This window comes from Pelophylax lessonae (assembly GCF_965119305.1).
Source record: "Pelophylax lessonae genome assembly, chromosome: 12".
NCBI lineage: Eukaryota > Metazoa > Chordata > Amphibia > Anura > Ranidae > Pelophylax > Pelophylax lessonae.
The window spans coordinates 205,604,410-205,619,654 of NC_138779.1; the positions used below are offsets into that span (position 1 = coordinate 205,604,410).

The following is a 15,245-nucleotide window of genomic DNA, read 5'->3' on the forward strand; positions in this document are numbered from 1 at the left end:
TAAGAGGGTGTGATCAGTTTATGGGCGTGGTAACTACATGGTTGGACATTATGGGGGTGGGGTGAGTGAATGGTGTGGCCTGTAGGGAGGTGTGGTCAGTATAGAATAGGAACATTATGAGGGTGTGGTTAGTGAATGGGGTGCTCACAGTGGGGGTGTGGTTCGTATGGAAGGATTCTTAGTGACTAAGGGTGGACTCATAGGGGTTTTGTCAGTGAATGGTGGTGTTAGTATGGGGGTGTGGTTAGTCATGCTGTGGGCAGTAAGGGGTGTGGCCAATGATGCAGTGGGAAGTATGGGGGTGTGGTCAGTGAATGGGGGTGCCAGTTTAGGAGTGTGGTCAGTGAATGGGCGTGTCAGTATGGGGGTGTGGTCAGTGAATAGGGGTGTCAGTATGGGGGTGTGGTCAGTGAATAGGGGTGTCAGTATGGGGTTGTGGTCAGTGAATGGTGTCAGTATGGGGGTGTGGTCAGTGAATAGGGGTGTCAGTATGGGGTTGTGGTCAGTGAATGGTGTCAGTATGGGGGTGTGGTCAGTGAATAGGGGTGTCAGTATGGGGGTGTGGTCAGTGAATGGTGTCAGTATGGGGGTGTGGTCAGTGAATAGGGGTGTCAGTATGGGGGTGTGGTCAGAATGGAGATGTGGCCATTGAATGGCGAGGACAGTATGGAGGTGTGGTGAGGAAATGGTGGTGTCAGTATGGGGGTGTGGTCAATGAATAGTGTGTACAGTAAGGGGGTGTGGTCAAAATGGAGGTGTCTGTATGGGGGTGTGGTCAGTATGGGGGTGTGGTCAGTATGGGGATGTGGTCGGTGAATAGTGGTGTCAGTATGGGGGTCAGTGTTGCCAACCCCCCGGACTAAAATTTACTGGCAGAATGCCAAAATTTACGGACGGCACCAATTTTTTACTGGCACTGAAAAAATGTACATAAAATAGCCGTTTTCAGTGCTAAACCGTGCAAATATGAATAATTAAGCTATAAACATGTAGATAGCGCTATTAGCAATGTGTTTAAGTTAAACAAAAGTCATAAACCATATTTCTCTATTTACATGTCCTTCTCTGCCCCCTGCCTTTAGCCCCCATAGCACAATGTCCTTCTCTGCCCCCTGCCTTTAGCCCCCATAGCACAATGTCCTTCTCTGCCCCCTGCCTTTAGCCCCCATAGCACAATGTCCTTCTCTGCCCCCTGCCTTTAGCCCCCATAGCACAATGTCCTTCTCTGCCCCCTGCCTTTAGCCCCCCACAGCACTGTCGTCCTCCGCCCCCTGCCTTTAGCCCCCATAGCACAGTGTCCTTCTCTGCCCCCAAAATAATAACTCCCCCAAGATGATTAGACCCCAGGATGATGGGACCCCCACGATGATGGGACCCCCACGATGATGGGACCCCCAGAATTATGAGACCCCCCTCATGATATAATCCCCATATTGATGGGACCTCCAGGATGATATGACCCCCATAACAATTAGACCCCCAAAATAATAAGAACCCCAGGATGATTTGATCCCCAAACTGATGACCCCCCCTCATTACAATGACACCCCTGGATGATATGACCCCCCATAATGATAACTCCACCCTAATAATTACTCCCCCATAATGATCACTCCCCCATAATGACGAAACCTCCAGGATTTTAGGATCCCCCATAATGCTTAAACCCCCATTAACATAGCAGTGTGCGTCTCCACCCCCCCCCCCCCCCCCCGCTATGTAGTAGATGGGAGGGGGTTGCTCCTACCTTGCATATTCTGCACTCTCATGTCGGTGATTTGCCCGATGAGCTCCTCTCTCTGGAACCGATCCCACTCGCGTCCCGCCATTGGAGGAGGGGGGACCGACCGGGTGGGGCGGCGGAGGGTTCTCCCAGAGGACGGCGGAGAGCCCCGTCCTCTTCTTCTTCTCTAGCCGCAGTCAGCAAGACAGTGTCACTCACTGTCTTTTAAAAATGGCGCCAACCGTCGCCAGTTCTTTACTGCGCATGCGCCCGTCCAGCCGGAAATAGGTGAGCTTTTCCGAGCCAGACAGGCTTCGGAACGGCGCATGCGCAGTTGCGTGTCGGCCCGTTCTGCCATCTTTATTACGGGCGCCGCTGCCCGTAACGGGCATTTACGGGCAGCCCGAAAATGGGCTAAAATTCACGGGCTGCCCGTAAATCTACGGGCGGTTGGCAACACTGATGGGGGTGTGGTTAGTGAATAGTGGTGTCAGTATGAGGGTGTGGTCAGGGTGGAGGTGTGGTCAGTGAATGGTGGTGTCAGTATGGGGGTGTGGTCATTGAATAGTGGTGTCAGTATGTGGGTGTGGTCAGAGTGGAGGTATGGTCAGTGAATGGGGGGTGTCAGTATGGGGGTGTGGTCAGTGAATAGTGGTGTCAGTATGAGGGTGTGGTCAGGGTGGAGGTGTGGTCAGTGAATGGTGGTGTCAGTATGGGGGTGTGGTCATTGAATAGTGGTGTCAGTATGTGGGTGTGGTCAGAGTGGAGGTATGGTCAGTGAATGGGGGGGGTGTCAGTATGGGGGTGTGGTCAGACTGGAGGTATGGTCAGTGAATGGGGGGGGTGTCAGTATGGGGGTGTGGTCAGTGAATAGTGGTGTCAGTATGGGGGTGTGGTCAGAGTGGAGGTATGGTCAGTGAATGGGGGGGGTGTCAGTATGGGGGTGTGGTCAGTGAATGGGAGGGGTGTCAGTATGGGGGTGTGGTCAGTGAATAGTGGTGTCAGTATGGGGGTGTGGTCAGAGTGGAGGTATGGTCAGTGAATGGGGGGGGGTGTCAGTATAGGGGTGTGGTCAGTGAATGGGAGGGGTGTCAGTATGGGGGTGTGGTCAGAGTGGAGGTGTGGTCAGTGAATGGTGTGTAATAGAAGAGTACAGTGTTGTGTGTGCAGTGACATGGTAGAGCTGTAGGGGGCGCAGTCATGCAGTAGTTGTATATTTTCTGCATAGGGCTTTATCTGCAGACTCTGCACTGTGCACAGCAGGCCTGATCCCCTCGTCACATAAAGTCACATTTACCAAAAAGACTGCATGTGCCCCTCCCCCACCCCTGCCAGGGAAAATAAACCCAAACTCAGCATCTCCCAATGTGACAGGTTTACTTATGTTTTTTATTAAACTAAATTAAAGTCTATAAAACAAATTTAATCATCATTACTTGAACAAACATATACAGTATATACAGGGCCGCCATCAGGGGGGTACAGCCCATACACATGTAGGGGGCCCGGGCGTCCCGGGGGGCCCCAAACAGGGTAGGGTTGCCATCTGTCCTTGCAATACCATTCAGTTGTAAGCTCTGCCAATCCCTTGCAGACTGGCACTATGTAGGGGGTCCTGCCCCTCACTAGCCCTCACACACAGCTGTAGACCCTGCCCTCCCCTGTTCTCCAGCTGTTCACGCCTGGACAGGAGGGGCAGCATTTACTAGAACCATTCACCTTTATTTTCCTGGGATGGAGGCGATGGAACTGGAGGAGGAGGAGGACATGGGATGAAAGAGGACATGGGAATGGAGGAGAAGTAGGGCATGGGACTGGAGGAGGAAGACGACATGGTTGGCGGGCCCTGGGGAATGTTGGTGGTCAGGCCCGGGGGGGGGGGGGGCCAGGCCTAAAACTGTGTTAGGGGCCCCAAAATTTCTGATGGCTGCCTTGAGTATATATATATATATATATTATAATAACCAAGGCATATAACTGAGTGTCATATAGGTAACTAAGGCCCTGCATATCGTAAACCATCATAAAAAAGTATAAAATGCGTTTCACTTTTTCACGCTCTATTCCATTTCTGTGCTGTAAATCTCCTGCAGCTGCTTTGTAGCCATTTCTTGTCTACATGAATTCCAGGGACGGCTGGATCCTTGTAAAGGGGGCTTCCAGATCCCAATAAGCCCCCTGCCCACAGACCCCCACAACCACTACCCATTAACACAGGGACAAAGTGCTTTGGGGTGGGGGGGTACGTATCTGACAGAGCTTGAGCTTTTTTGCAAAGAAGAATGGGCAAAAAATGTCCCTCTCTAGATGTGCAAAGCTGGTAGAGACATCCCCAAAAAGACTCGCAGCTGTAATTGCAGGGAAAGGCGGTTCTACAAAGTATTGACCCCGGGGGGTGAATACAAATGCACTCTGACAAAATGTGGAAAATGTCAAGGGGTATGAATACTTTTTTCAAGGTACTGTATACACATTATCTGTTTTGTAAGATATCAGTCTCACATAAAGTATATTTGACACTTTATTTGTTCCTTTTATTAGTAATTGTTTATAATATATAGAAGCAAATATTTAATATTATTTTATATAATATTTCATATAATACAGTATATACTATAAAACAATTATATATATATATATATATATAAAGATATATATCTATATAATTATATATATATATATATATATATATATATATATATATATATATATATATGTATATATATATATATATATATATCTATAGATATATATATATATATATATAAAGATATAGATATAGATATAGATATCTATATATATAGATAGATATAGATATCTATATATGAAGAATATGGTCAAACATTCCCATATACACACTCCTAAACCTTGTGGACAGCCTTCCCAGAAGAGTTGAAGCTGTTATAGCTGCAAAGGGTGGGCCAACTCAATATTGAACCCTACGGACTAAGACTGGGATGCCATTAAAGTTCATGTGTATGTAAAGGCAGGTGTCCCAATACTTTTGGTAATATAGTGTGTGTGTGTGTGTGTGTGTGTGTGTGTATATATATATATATATATATATATATTACATATAACATAGCTCATAATTAGTTTGATTGAGCACACCAGTGAGGGGAGTGTGTTATACACACATCATAGCTGAGCAGAGGGGTCATTTTTTATTTAAGAACAATTATTTTATCATATTGCATCAAAGTTTAGACTATTTTTAGGTAATACGGTTGATTTACTATAACTGGAGGGAGCAAATTCTGGTTCAGGTCTGCATAGAAACCAATCAGCTTCCAGGTTTTTTTGTCAAGGCTTAAAGCGGAGTTACGGGCACAAAAACGATATTTTTTTTTTGTGCCCGTCCGCTAGTTCAGCCTAACCTGAAAAGGAATTGGATAGTTAGATTTTTTTTTTTTTAAAACTCACCTTGTAATTGACGATCGTAAATACTCACCTATGACAGCTTCCTCCCTCGGAGCCGCGGCTCACCCCGTCACTTCCTGCCTCGCGATGATTCCTGGGAGCTAAACGTCATAGCTCCCAGGAATCAATGCGCCGCACCGGCCCCGCTCGTCATTTCCGGGCGACGCCGCATTCCCCTGCTAAACAGCTTCTGGGCATGCCCAGAAGCTGTTTAGGAATGCGGCGCCGCACCGGAAGTGACGAGAGGGGCCGGTGCAGCGCATTCTGGGACACGAAGACGCGGAAGAAGACAGAGAAGAGGACCGCGCCGGCTTCAGCTGCCCACAAGAGAGATGGAAACGCTGTGGAAGAAAACTTCTAAGTAAGTATTTCTTCTAAAAGGTAAGTGCGAACCGGGACAGATCAGAGGCTAGCCATTGTGGAATGTGCTAGCCCTGACTGTCCCGGGGGTATGTTAAAAAAAAAAACGTTTCTCTGCCCGGAACTCCGCTTTAATTGAACAAGCTGAAGTTAGAAGTTGATTGGCTGCCATGCACAGCTGCATGCACCAGCGTTTGCACTCCAAGTTTTAGCAAATCAACCCCAATGAGTTCTAGTGATTTTTTTTTTTAGCCAAACCAAAAAGCTACACTTAGCCTAAAACTTAGAACCATGAGGCTCCCATCAGCCAACTCCACCGAGCATACTGATGTATTAGAGAAAGCTAATATAAGGACAGATTTACGCGCTTAGGCTAGCTGCATTTGAAACACAACTCCAGGCTGGCTGCAATGGTGACAGAGCCTGGTGGTCCTGCATTGCCATAAGCAAAGGTGGGTCTGTGTGGGCTTTTGATGCCAACAAGGGTTTACATGGCACTGAGTGTGGCATCTCCCTGATGAATGGAAGTTTGTGCAGGGCTCCGCTAAGATTAGCTGACCAAGAGTGCCGAATTTTGAATGACTCTTCCTCCTAGATTGAGCAGAGGCTGCCAAATTTCTTTGAAGAGAGAAAGCCTCTTGGAAATTCACACCTGTGAAATATGTTGAAGTAGCTTGTGACTTGCGTTACATTCAGATTGCATTTTCTGGGTGGGCTCCCTCCAGGCATACCTGCCCTAAATACTGTATATCTATTATTATATATGGCTCCCCAAATGCAATCTTGAATCTTCACACCTGTCAAAGGGAACACAAATGGAATCTTGAATCATCGCAGTCTACAGGGGCATCCAATTTTGATCTTGGATCGCAATCCTGGATCATCACTATGTATGCATCCAATGCCATTTTTTATGTAAGCATGTTGCAATGAATTGGCTTCTGAGTCTGACACCCCACTACAATAAGACTGTATAATTGTTTTTGCTGTAGAAGCTGTTGAATCATTCATGAAAGTGCATGATCATCTTTAAATTCCATTAACAATAGTCTTTAATCTGATTGTCTTCCTAGTTCCATCATCCAACATCTTTACAGGCTTCCAGGAGTTGATGTACCTCCCTCTCCAGCTGTTTGGCCCTTTCTTTCACCTCATTGGGCCTCTCCCTAGAATCTTCCTTCGCCAGCTCGGACAGAATATTGCCCAAGGCGTCAGCGTGTTTCACAGACTCCATCTGCTGGGGGTTTTCTCTCAGTTCCTGCACCCAGTCCAGGTAAGCCTGCAGGAGCCCCATGTCCCCCATGAAGCTGCTGAGGATCTTCAGATTGGGCAGACGCCTCTGCAATTCCAGAAGCACTTCCTTCCCTCGTTCACTTAGCTTGTTTCCCACAATCCTTTGGAGAAAAAGAAAAAGGTTAAACATTCATTACAGATCAGCATTCTGTAAGTATTATCCTTAACCTGTTAACGACCGCCCACCGCAGTTTTACTGCGGCAGGCAGCCCTCCTGCGGGGACTGACGTAGCTGTACGTCGGTCACGCACCTGCAGCTAGGGGGCGAGCGCGTGCTCAGAGATAGTAATATACTGCGCCAACCTCAATATAAACTCGTATATAAAACAGCAGCTAACACAAAATCCTGAATAACAGATCAACGAAATAGTAAAAGTAGGTGTAGCGCTAAGGAGATATCATATAAAGTCAATATCCACAAGGAAAGGTAAATCCTACGCATTTCGTCATCATCTGACGTTGTCAGATTGCCGTCTGACACCTGCGATCGCTCCCTGCTGAGAGAGAAGGACGGTCAGCTGTTGTAAACACAGCTGACCGTTCTTCTCCCTGGAATAATCACAGAGCACCTGTGATCCTTCTATATAGGATCAAAGGTCTCTATGGTCATTTCAAAAGCCCATCCCCCATACAGTTAAAAACACTCCCCTAGGCTCACATTTAACCCCTTGATCACCCACTGTGTTAACCCCTTCCCTGCCAGTGTCATTATTACAGTAACAGTGCATATTTTTAGCACTGATTACTGTAATAATGTCACTGGTCCCCCCAAAAGTGTCAAAAATGTCATTTAGGGATCCGAACTGTCCGCAGTCCCGCTAAAAATCGCAGATCGCTGCCATTACTAGTAGAAAAAAATAATAATAAAAAAAACTAGAGTAAGCATATTTGCATAGACCAGTTATTCTCAACCATTTTAACATAGAGGAAAGCTTAAAATAGCTTTCCAGCTAATATTTGCAATATCGAAAGCTTACGGTACATTAGTGTGGTGGTCAGTGGGAGAAAATGCTCGACCCCCTACCCTACAAATAGCTAAAAGATCATTGGTGCCAGTGATTGCTTATGTGAGAGGTAGAAATTGTTCATTAATCAAGGAACCCCTAGCAACCTCTGAACTAACCTCCTCATGACTCCGGGAGGAGGACCAAAACGCATTGGGGGCATGGCCTGGCTGGAGTCCAGGCTGAGGTTAAAACTCTCACACCAATTCTTGGGACTACACGAACGTGCGGTTACAGGGATTCCCCCTCTTCTGTTCTGAGTCACAACAGGAGCCGGGACGAGCTCCATCCTGCACCAGCACTCCTAGAGCATGAGCGGCACACTAAGTTGCATCGGGTCGCAACCTCTGGAGGAACCCAAATAGAGAAATGTCTGACATAGTGTCAGGGATGTCGTGGCAGAGCCTGACGTGTAGAGGAATATCTCACCGGATGAAGAGCCTGGAACTATGTGCGATCCCAGGACAGGGATGCAGACAGGATACCTTAGCAGGACACAGGTTCACCAGAGGCTCGGAATCTAAGTGCTAGCCGTATTCACCAGGGCCCCTGATGGTGGGGATGGATTTGGCTGCGTGCTAACACCAGGTCGCGGTCCTCCGGATTCCCCAGCCAGGCCAAGAGCAGGTCTAGGTCCAATAGCCGCTAGCGGATAAGCAGATCAGGGTGAGGCAGAAGAGTAGTCAAGACAAGCCGAGGTCAGAGCAGGCAGCAGGAAATCAAGGTCGAAGGCAAGCCGGGTCAGCTGATCAGGAACAGCAGGTGATTCAGGTACAGGAGAGCTGAAGATCACACAGCAAGGAATCAGTGTGACCACTCCCCTTAAATACGACGTTTGGCGCCAATTATGATAGGTAGCCTCAAACTATTCCATGGTAGCCTTGGACTGTTCCATGGTAGCCTCAAACTATTCCATGGTAGCCTTGGACTGTTCCATGGTAGCCTCAAACTATTCCATGGTAGCCTCGCGCTATTCAAGGCGCCTCTGCGCATGCGCATAATAGTGAATCCCTGACACATAGACTATGGCCACTCTTATAATAGCTACTATCTACTACAGTAAACACTTCTAAAAGAAAAAGAGTACCAGTCAGATTCTCATTAACCTGTACAGTACATGGTTCCTAGTGTACTGTATACTTAGGCATAATCTGTCTTCATAGCCCCTCTGCCAGGAGGGAACTGCCCCGCCATGTAAAAAGACATGGGGCCATCTTTGGGACAGGTTGCTCTGTGGTTGGTCTGAGCAGTGGAGATAAATGCATTCAGTTCTATGACCAGAATGAAACCAGCTCTCCCGAAGTTGAGCTCATTTGCATACCTGCAACAGGGAATTTACAGCTGGCCTCCTGGGAAGAGAAGGGCAAAGAAAATGAATTGAGCTGCACATAATTATATAGCAAATAAGGCAAAACAAACTGATGTGCAACCTGGTGGTGTCGGATAATGTCCCAGAAGTGTTCTATTGGATTTAGGTCAGGTGAGCATGGGGGCCATTCAATGGTATCAATTCCTTCATCCTCCAGGAACTGGCTGCATACTCTCACCACATGAGGCCGGGCATTGCCGTGCACCAGGAGGAACCCAGGACAATAGGTCCAAGGATTTCATCCCAATACCTAATGGCAGTCAGGGTGCCATTGTCTAGCCTGTAGAGGTCTGTGCGTCCTTCCATGAATATACCAGCCCAGACCATCACTGACCCATTTAGTGTTATCGCTCTCACTCTCTCATACTGGTCACTTGAAGTTCAACATGGCACCTCATGGCAAGGAACTCTCTAAGGATCTGAAAAAAATAATTGTTGCTCTAAATAAGGATGGCCTAGGCTATAAAAAGATTGCCAAGACCCTAAAACAGAGCTGCAGCACCGTGGTCAAGACCATACAGTGGTTTAACAGGGCAGGTTCCATCAGAAAAGGCCTCGCCATGGTCTACCAAAGAAGTTAAGTGCACAAATTTGTGTTTTCTCGCTATGTAATGAACAAAGGATCAGGATGTCCTGAGCATGCACCTTTAAAGCTCATCTGAAGCCAAAACTATTTATTTGAAGCTTCTATCTGCTTATATTTTGCATTCCTTGATCCATCATTGGAGCCTCTGTCAGATATTTTTTTGATTGCCATCTGTGTCCCTAAAAGGGATGATCGCTTACCTGTGTTCTATTATCCAAAAAAAAACCCCAGTAAGTAGAATGGGGGGTGTATCTACAGAGAAGGGTACTCACGTCAACAGGCGCAGAGTCTTATTGTTGGCCAAGCTGGGCAGTAGGTTGTCCAATCCACTATCTGTAATCCCTGTTATGTCTACATACAGCTCCTCCAGGGTCTGGTTATGTCTTAGTGCATCCCATAGGCACCGCACACCTTCTGAGCCGATGCTGTTACCACACATCCTGCAAGGCCAAGACAGAGACAATTTCACACTGACTTTTCCTTTATTGCTCTGTTATATCATTTAAAGTCAAAAACTCAGGAACAACAGTGAAGGTAAACAAGAGCAAATTCCCAAAATTTGGGCCCCCAGGAGTTTTTTTACCATAAAATGCAAGTATGCATAGACTTAAGTGATGCCTTCCAGCTCTACCATGTCCATGTTCCCGTCCATTGCCAATGCTTCCATCTTCACCTGTTTTTTTATAGGTTCGAGTCTTCAGCCATCTTAATTACTGGGCCATAATAATATAACTCTGTATGGGAGTTACTTTGTCCCAGCATAGAACCATGCCAAGACTGTCCACTGAGCTCCACATGTGTGCCTCAGTGAACCCTTAGTTATACATTTATGCGTATACAGGGCTTTTTTTCTCAGAGAATAGGTGTAGGAACTCCCCCATTCTGGGTAAATTCTTGTCTATGCCCCCTACCCACCTCCGAGCACCGTTTTTTGATTCAAACCCCCCCACTACCACTTAGTGCCACCCCCTTTACAGAATACAGAGCCAGGTATCATTTTGTGGTGCTAAGTAATTTGTATGGAATTTGGTAATGATAGCAAGAAAAGCAGTAAAATAGATCCCCTGCATCCAATAAACCCTCCTCATCAACTACAGATCACCCAGCAGCCAGCATCAGCAGACCCCTTCCTCAAAAACCGGTCCTATCCGGCAACAATTGACTCCCCAGCATCATTAGACCCCCTCCAGCAAACCAGCAACAATTGACCTCCCCAGAAACAATAAACAACCATGCAAAAATAGATCCCCTCCAGCAACAATAGATCCCCAGCAGCCAGTATCAATAGACCCTCCAGCACACCCCAGCACCCTTTGCCATTAAATACAGTACCATTCAGTACTGAAGGTGCCGGAACTGCGTTCCCGCTGAAAAAAAAGCCCTGTGCATATACATTTTCATGTTTTTCTCATGCTTTTATAATGAGCTTTTTATGTATTTTTCATGTGCTTCTATTGCAGTTTATGGGCCCAAAAAGTTCTATGTCATACCTAAAGAAGCACTTGCATCTTTTTTCCAAGTCGCAGAGAAGTGTGTTGCATAGGTATAAATGGGCCCCATAGACAGTAATGGGATTTCTCTTGTCATGCATTGTCACACGATGGCCAAAGCGCACTGAATCACACATTTGTGAAGTGTGACAAGAGGAATCCCATTATTGTTAATGGGGCTCATACATACCTATGCAATGTCCAACTTTAAAAAAGGTGCAGGTGATTTTTTTTTGTGCATTTTGGCCCCAAAGACTTCAATGGGAGTGCATTGAAAGCACAACAAAAACACATAAAAAAAATCCAGACAAACACATGAAAATGCAGGCACACAAGTGTGAACCCAGCAGGCCGAAAAAAGTTCTAAGCACGTAGAAGCATCTATAACAGAAGAGACATTTACAGTTTCTTCCATCATAAAGCAAAAACCTGCCAGTCAGCACTTGTAAAAGGAAGACTTAATTTTCCCTTTAAGTCACTCTATCAGTAGAATAAAACCCTTAATCAAAGTTGACCCTGAAAAAAAAGAAGGTAAATACTTACCTCCCCTGCTCCCAATCAAAGGTCTAATACAGAGTAATTGTCACTTGAAGTCATGTCATGATCCAAAAATTTGGGTAATGTAAAGCCCCGTACACACGTACCGATTGTCGGCCGAAAATGTTCGGCCGCCGAACGATCGGCCGATTTTCGGCTTGTTAGTATGATGCTTCCGACAGCCGACAGCGCACTTTCGGGCTAACAGAATCTGTCGTGCAAGCAATAAAATTTTTGTATGCCGACACCAGTACGGCCGATTGTTCGCCAGTCAGTACAGAATTCGGCCGACAGACAGCAGATTTGCAAGACTGGGCATGCTCAGAAAAGAAAAAAGACAAGGAAAGTTAACCATCACATGACATCACTTCTGCAGTCGGCTGTTGTTGGCCGACAAAATTTGTGTGCAGTCTTTTGCAGTTTTCAACAGACACGACAGCTCTGGACAAAAGACGGCCGATCGTTCGGCCGATGATCGGTACGTGTGTACGGGGCTTAAGTCTCTTGTTCCCAGCTGCATTCAGTGGTTACTCCTGCCAGCCCATATGTCAACTAATCTATCAAAGGTATTTGCTTTATGACCAAAAGTTTGTTGACACCTGACCATCACACCTATATGAACCTGATGGACATCACATTCCAAAAACATGGGCGTTCATTATACCAGCCTCCACAGTCTTCAGGGAAGATGTCACACCTATATGGGCTTGTTGGAGATCCCATTCCAAAACCATGAGTATTATTATGGAGTTGGTCTCCAGTTTGTGACCATAACTCTACTCTTTTTGGGAAGGCTTTCTACAAGATTTTTGAAATGTGTATGCAGGAATCTGTGGCCTTTCAACCATAAGAACATTTGTGAGGTCAGGTACTGACATTGGATGAAACGACATGGCTCACAATATGTGTTCAAATCCATTCCAGAAGTGTTCAGTTGGGCAGTGCCATCTTAAGAGCATTATAGGCCTCTGGGCAATGCAGTGCACTGGGGCCCTGCCTATACAATCACCCATGAGAATAAAAATGCTAATTATCGATAAGGCGATATATTTATTGGTACAGCAGTGCCAGGCTAATGACAGCTTCCAAGTTGGGCGGCTGGGTCCAGTGAACACACACACGGACGGGAGTCAGACTCGACTGTTCTGTGTGTGCATGTTCCCATGGAGGCGGACAGCCATTCCTGCAGTTGTGGGCTCCCCCTCCACGGCCCAAGTGGCCTGACAGCAGTGCAGGTCCAACAGGCGCTTGCTAACTGCTAAGTTCGGCGGTGGGATGCACATGGGAATCAGGACTAATGCTTGGCTGGGGCTGGGTCGCTGGGCAACTGCCCAGCATGCCCATTAGGTAAGATGGCCCTGCAGTTGGTGTGAGGTCACAGATCTGTGCAGGCCACTTGAGTTTCTCCTCACCAAACTCATCAAACCATGTCTTTATAGGGGCACAGTCATGCTGGACCAGAAAAGGTCCTTCATCAAACTGTAACTGCAAAGTTGGAAGAGAACATTTGTCTAAAATGAACACCTAAAAGAGTGTTCAGTAGGGTTGAGGTCAGGGCTCTCTTGGGTTGAGGTCAGCAAACCATGTCTTTATGGAGCTGTCTTTGTGTAGATCGTCATTTTTAGTAGGGTTGAGGTCAGGGGTCTATGCAGGAAACCTCAGTTCCTCCACACCAAACTCTTCAAACCATGTTTGCATAAAGGACCGTCTCCAAACTGTTGGAAGAGCACAATTGTCTAAATGTCTTTTTAAGCTCTAATATTAACCACTTGCCGACCGCCGCCCGACTATATATGGCGGCGGTCAGCCCCTCCCAGGCAAAGAGGCGCGCTCCCACCCCCGCTCGTACCCGACGAAGCCGGCGCGTGTTACCAGCGGACCCGATGTCCGCCGGTCACTCGAGATCGTCGGGTAGAGAGGGAGAAAGGCAGGCGGCTAGTATAAACAAAGCCGCCTGTCACTCTCCCCTGTGTAAAAGCACAGATCACTCGGTCCTGCTATGTAGGACCGTTGATCTGTGCTATTACACCACTAGCCACATCCAATGACAGTTAGAAACACGCCCCTAGGGACACACTTAACCCCTCCCTCTCCAATAAAGTTAACCCCTTCCCTCCCAGTGTCATTTTTACAGTAACAGTGCATATGTATAGCACTGATTACTGTAGTAATGTCACTGGTACCCCCAAAAGTGTCAAAAATGTCAGTCAAGGGTCCGATCTGTCCGCCTCAATGTCGCAGTACCGCAAAAAAAAACGCAGATCCTCGCCATTACGCGTTAAAAAAAAACAACAAAAATGACAAAAATCTTTCCCTTAGTTAGTAAATGCAATAACTTTTGCGCAAACCAATCAAAATACGCTTATTGTGATTTTTTTTACCAAACATAGGTAGCAGAAAGCAAATTGGCCAAAAATGTTAAAAAAAATTAGATTTTTACATTTATTTTTTTTGGGAATTTCATATAAAAAAATGTGAAAAATATTGTTATTTTTGCAAAATTGTCGCTCTTTTTTTGTTTATAGCGCATGATCAAAAAATCGCACAGGTGATCAAATACCTCCAAAAGAAAGCTAAGCTCTGTTTGTGGGAAAAAAAAGGACGTCAAATTCGTTTGGGTACAGCTTTGCACGACCGCGCAATTGTCCGTTAAAGTCACGCAGTGCCGAATCGCAAAATACCCCCTGGTCAGGAAGGGGGTAAAATCTTCCCGGGCTTAAGTGCTTAACAATACACTTCACTGGAAACACCTGAACTCGGTCATTTGGAGGGTTGTCCTTATAATTTTGGTCATATAGTGGACAGGTGTGATGGTCCATATGGTGTACTTTAAATTGGACTTGTTGCTTTGCCTTTCAAAAGCAATGCATAGGTCCATTTTATCCATTGTGCTTTTAGTCTACACCAGGGATATGCAAATTGTGGCCCTCCAGCTGTTTCAAAACTACAAGTCCCATCATGCCGCTGCCTCTGGGTGTCATGATTGTGGCTGTCAGAGTCTTGCTATGCATCATGGGACTTGTAGTTCTGACACAGCTGGAGGGCCAAAGTTTGCATATCCCTGGTCTACACTGTGGTTGTCCATCTGTGATATAACTCCATTGTTTTCCAATGAACAATGAATTGAGCCTTTTCCGATCCTCATCCCTTGGCTACTGGTGACAGATTCCCTTTAAGTGGACGATGAATGGTCAATGAATGAAGTAGGCAATACTTAGAAGAGACTCTAGATATTGGCGTTATGACTCACAGAAGACTTTTCACTTGACACGAGGGTGATTTTAGCACATCCGCCTCAATCTCAGCCGCCTCTTTATCCAACGAGTTATAGCGCAGGCTACATAGTAAAAAAAAGGTTATTGACTCATATGGAGTATTTATAGCTGCATGCAGTATATGCTTGTACGTGCTAACAACCAAAATACCAACAAACTACAACAGAGCAATAACCCACAGCAACCAA

General features: G+C 46.2%; 1 protein-coding gene across 2 annotated transcripts in view; it reads right to left on the reverse strand.

Moving 5' to 3' along the window:
- Nucleotides 1–6,518: 6,518 nt before the first annotated feature.
- LOC309568109 (NACHT, LRR and PYD domains-containing protein 12-like) overlaps nt 6,519–15,245 on the reverse strand; it is a 42,788-nt gene continuing 34,061 nt past the window's right edge. For both annotated transcript variants that reach the window (XM_082273707.1, XM_082273706.1), the window contains 3 exons: nt 15,033–15,119; nt 10,028–10,195; nt 6,519–6,897 (listed from right to left, as the gene is read on the reverse strand). In XM_082273707.1, the coding sequence (XP_082129833.1) occupies nt 6,582–6,897; nt 10,028–10,195; nt 15,033–15,119 (571 nt within the window). In that variant the 3' untranslated portion in view covers nt 6,519–6,581. The remainder of the gene's footprint in view (nt 6,898–10,027; nt 10,196–15,032; nt 15,120–15,245) is intronic.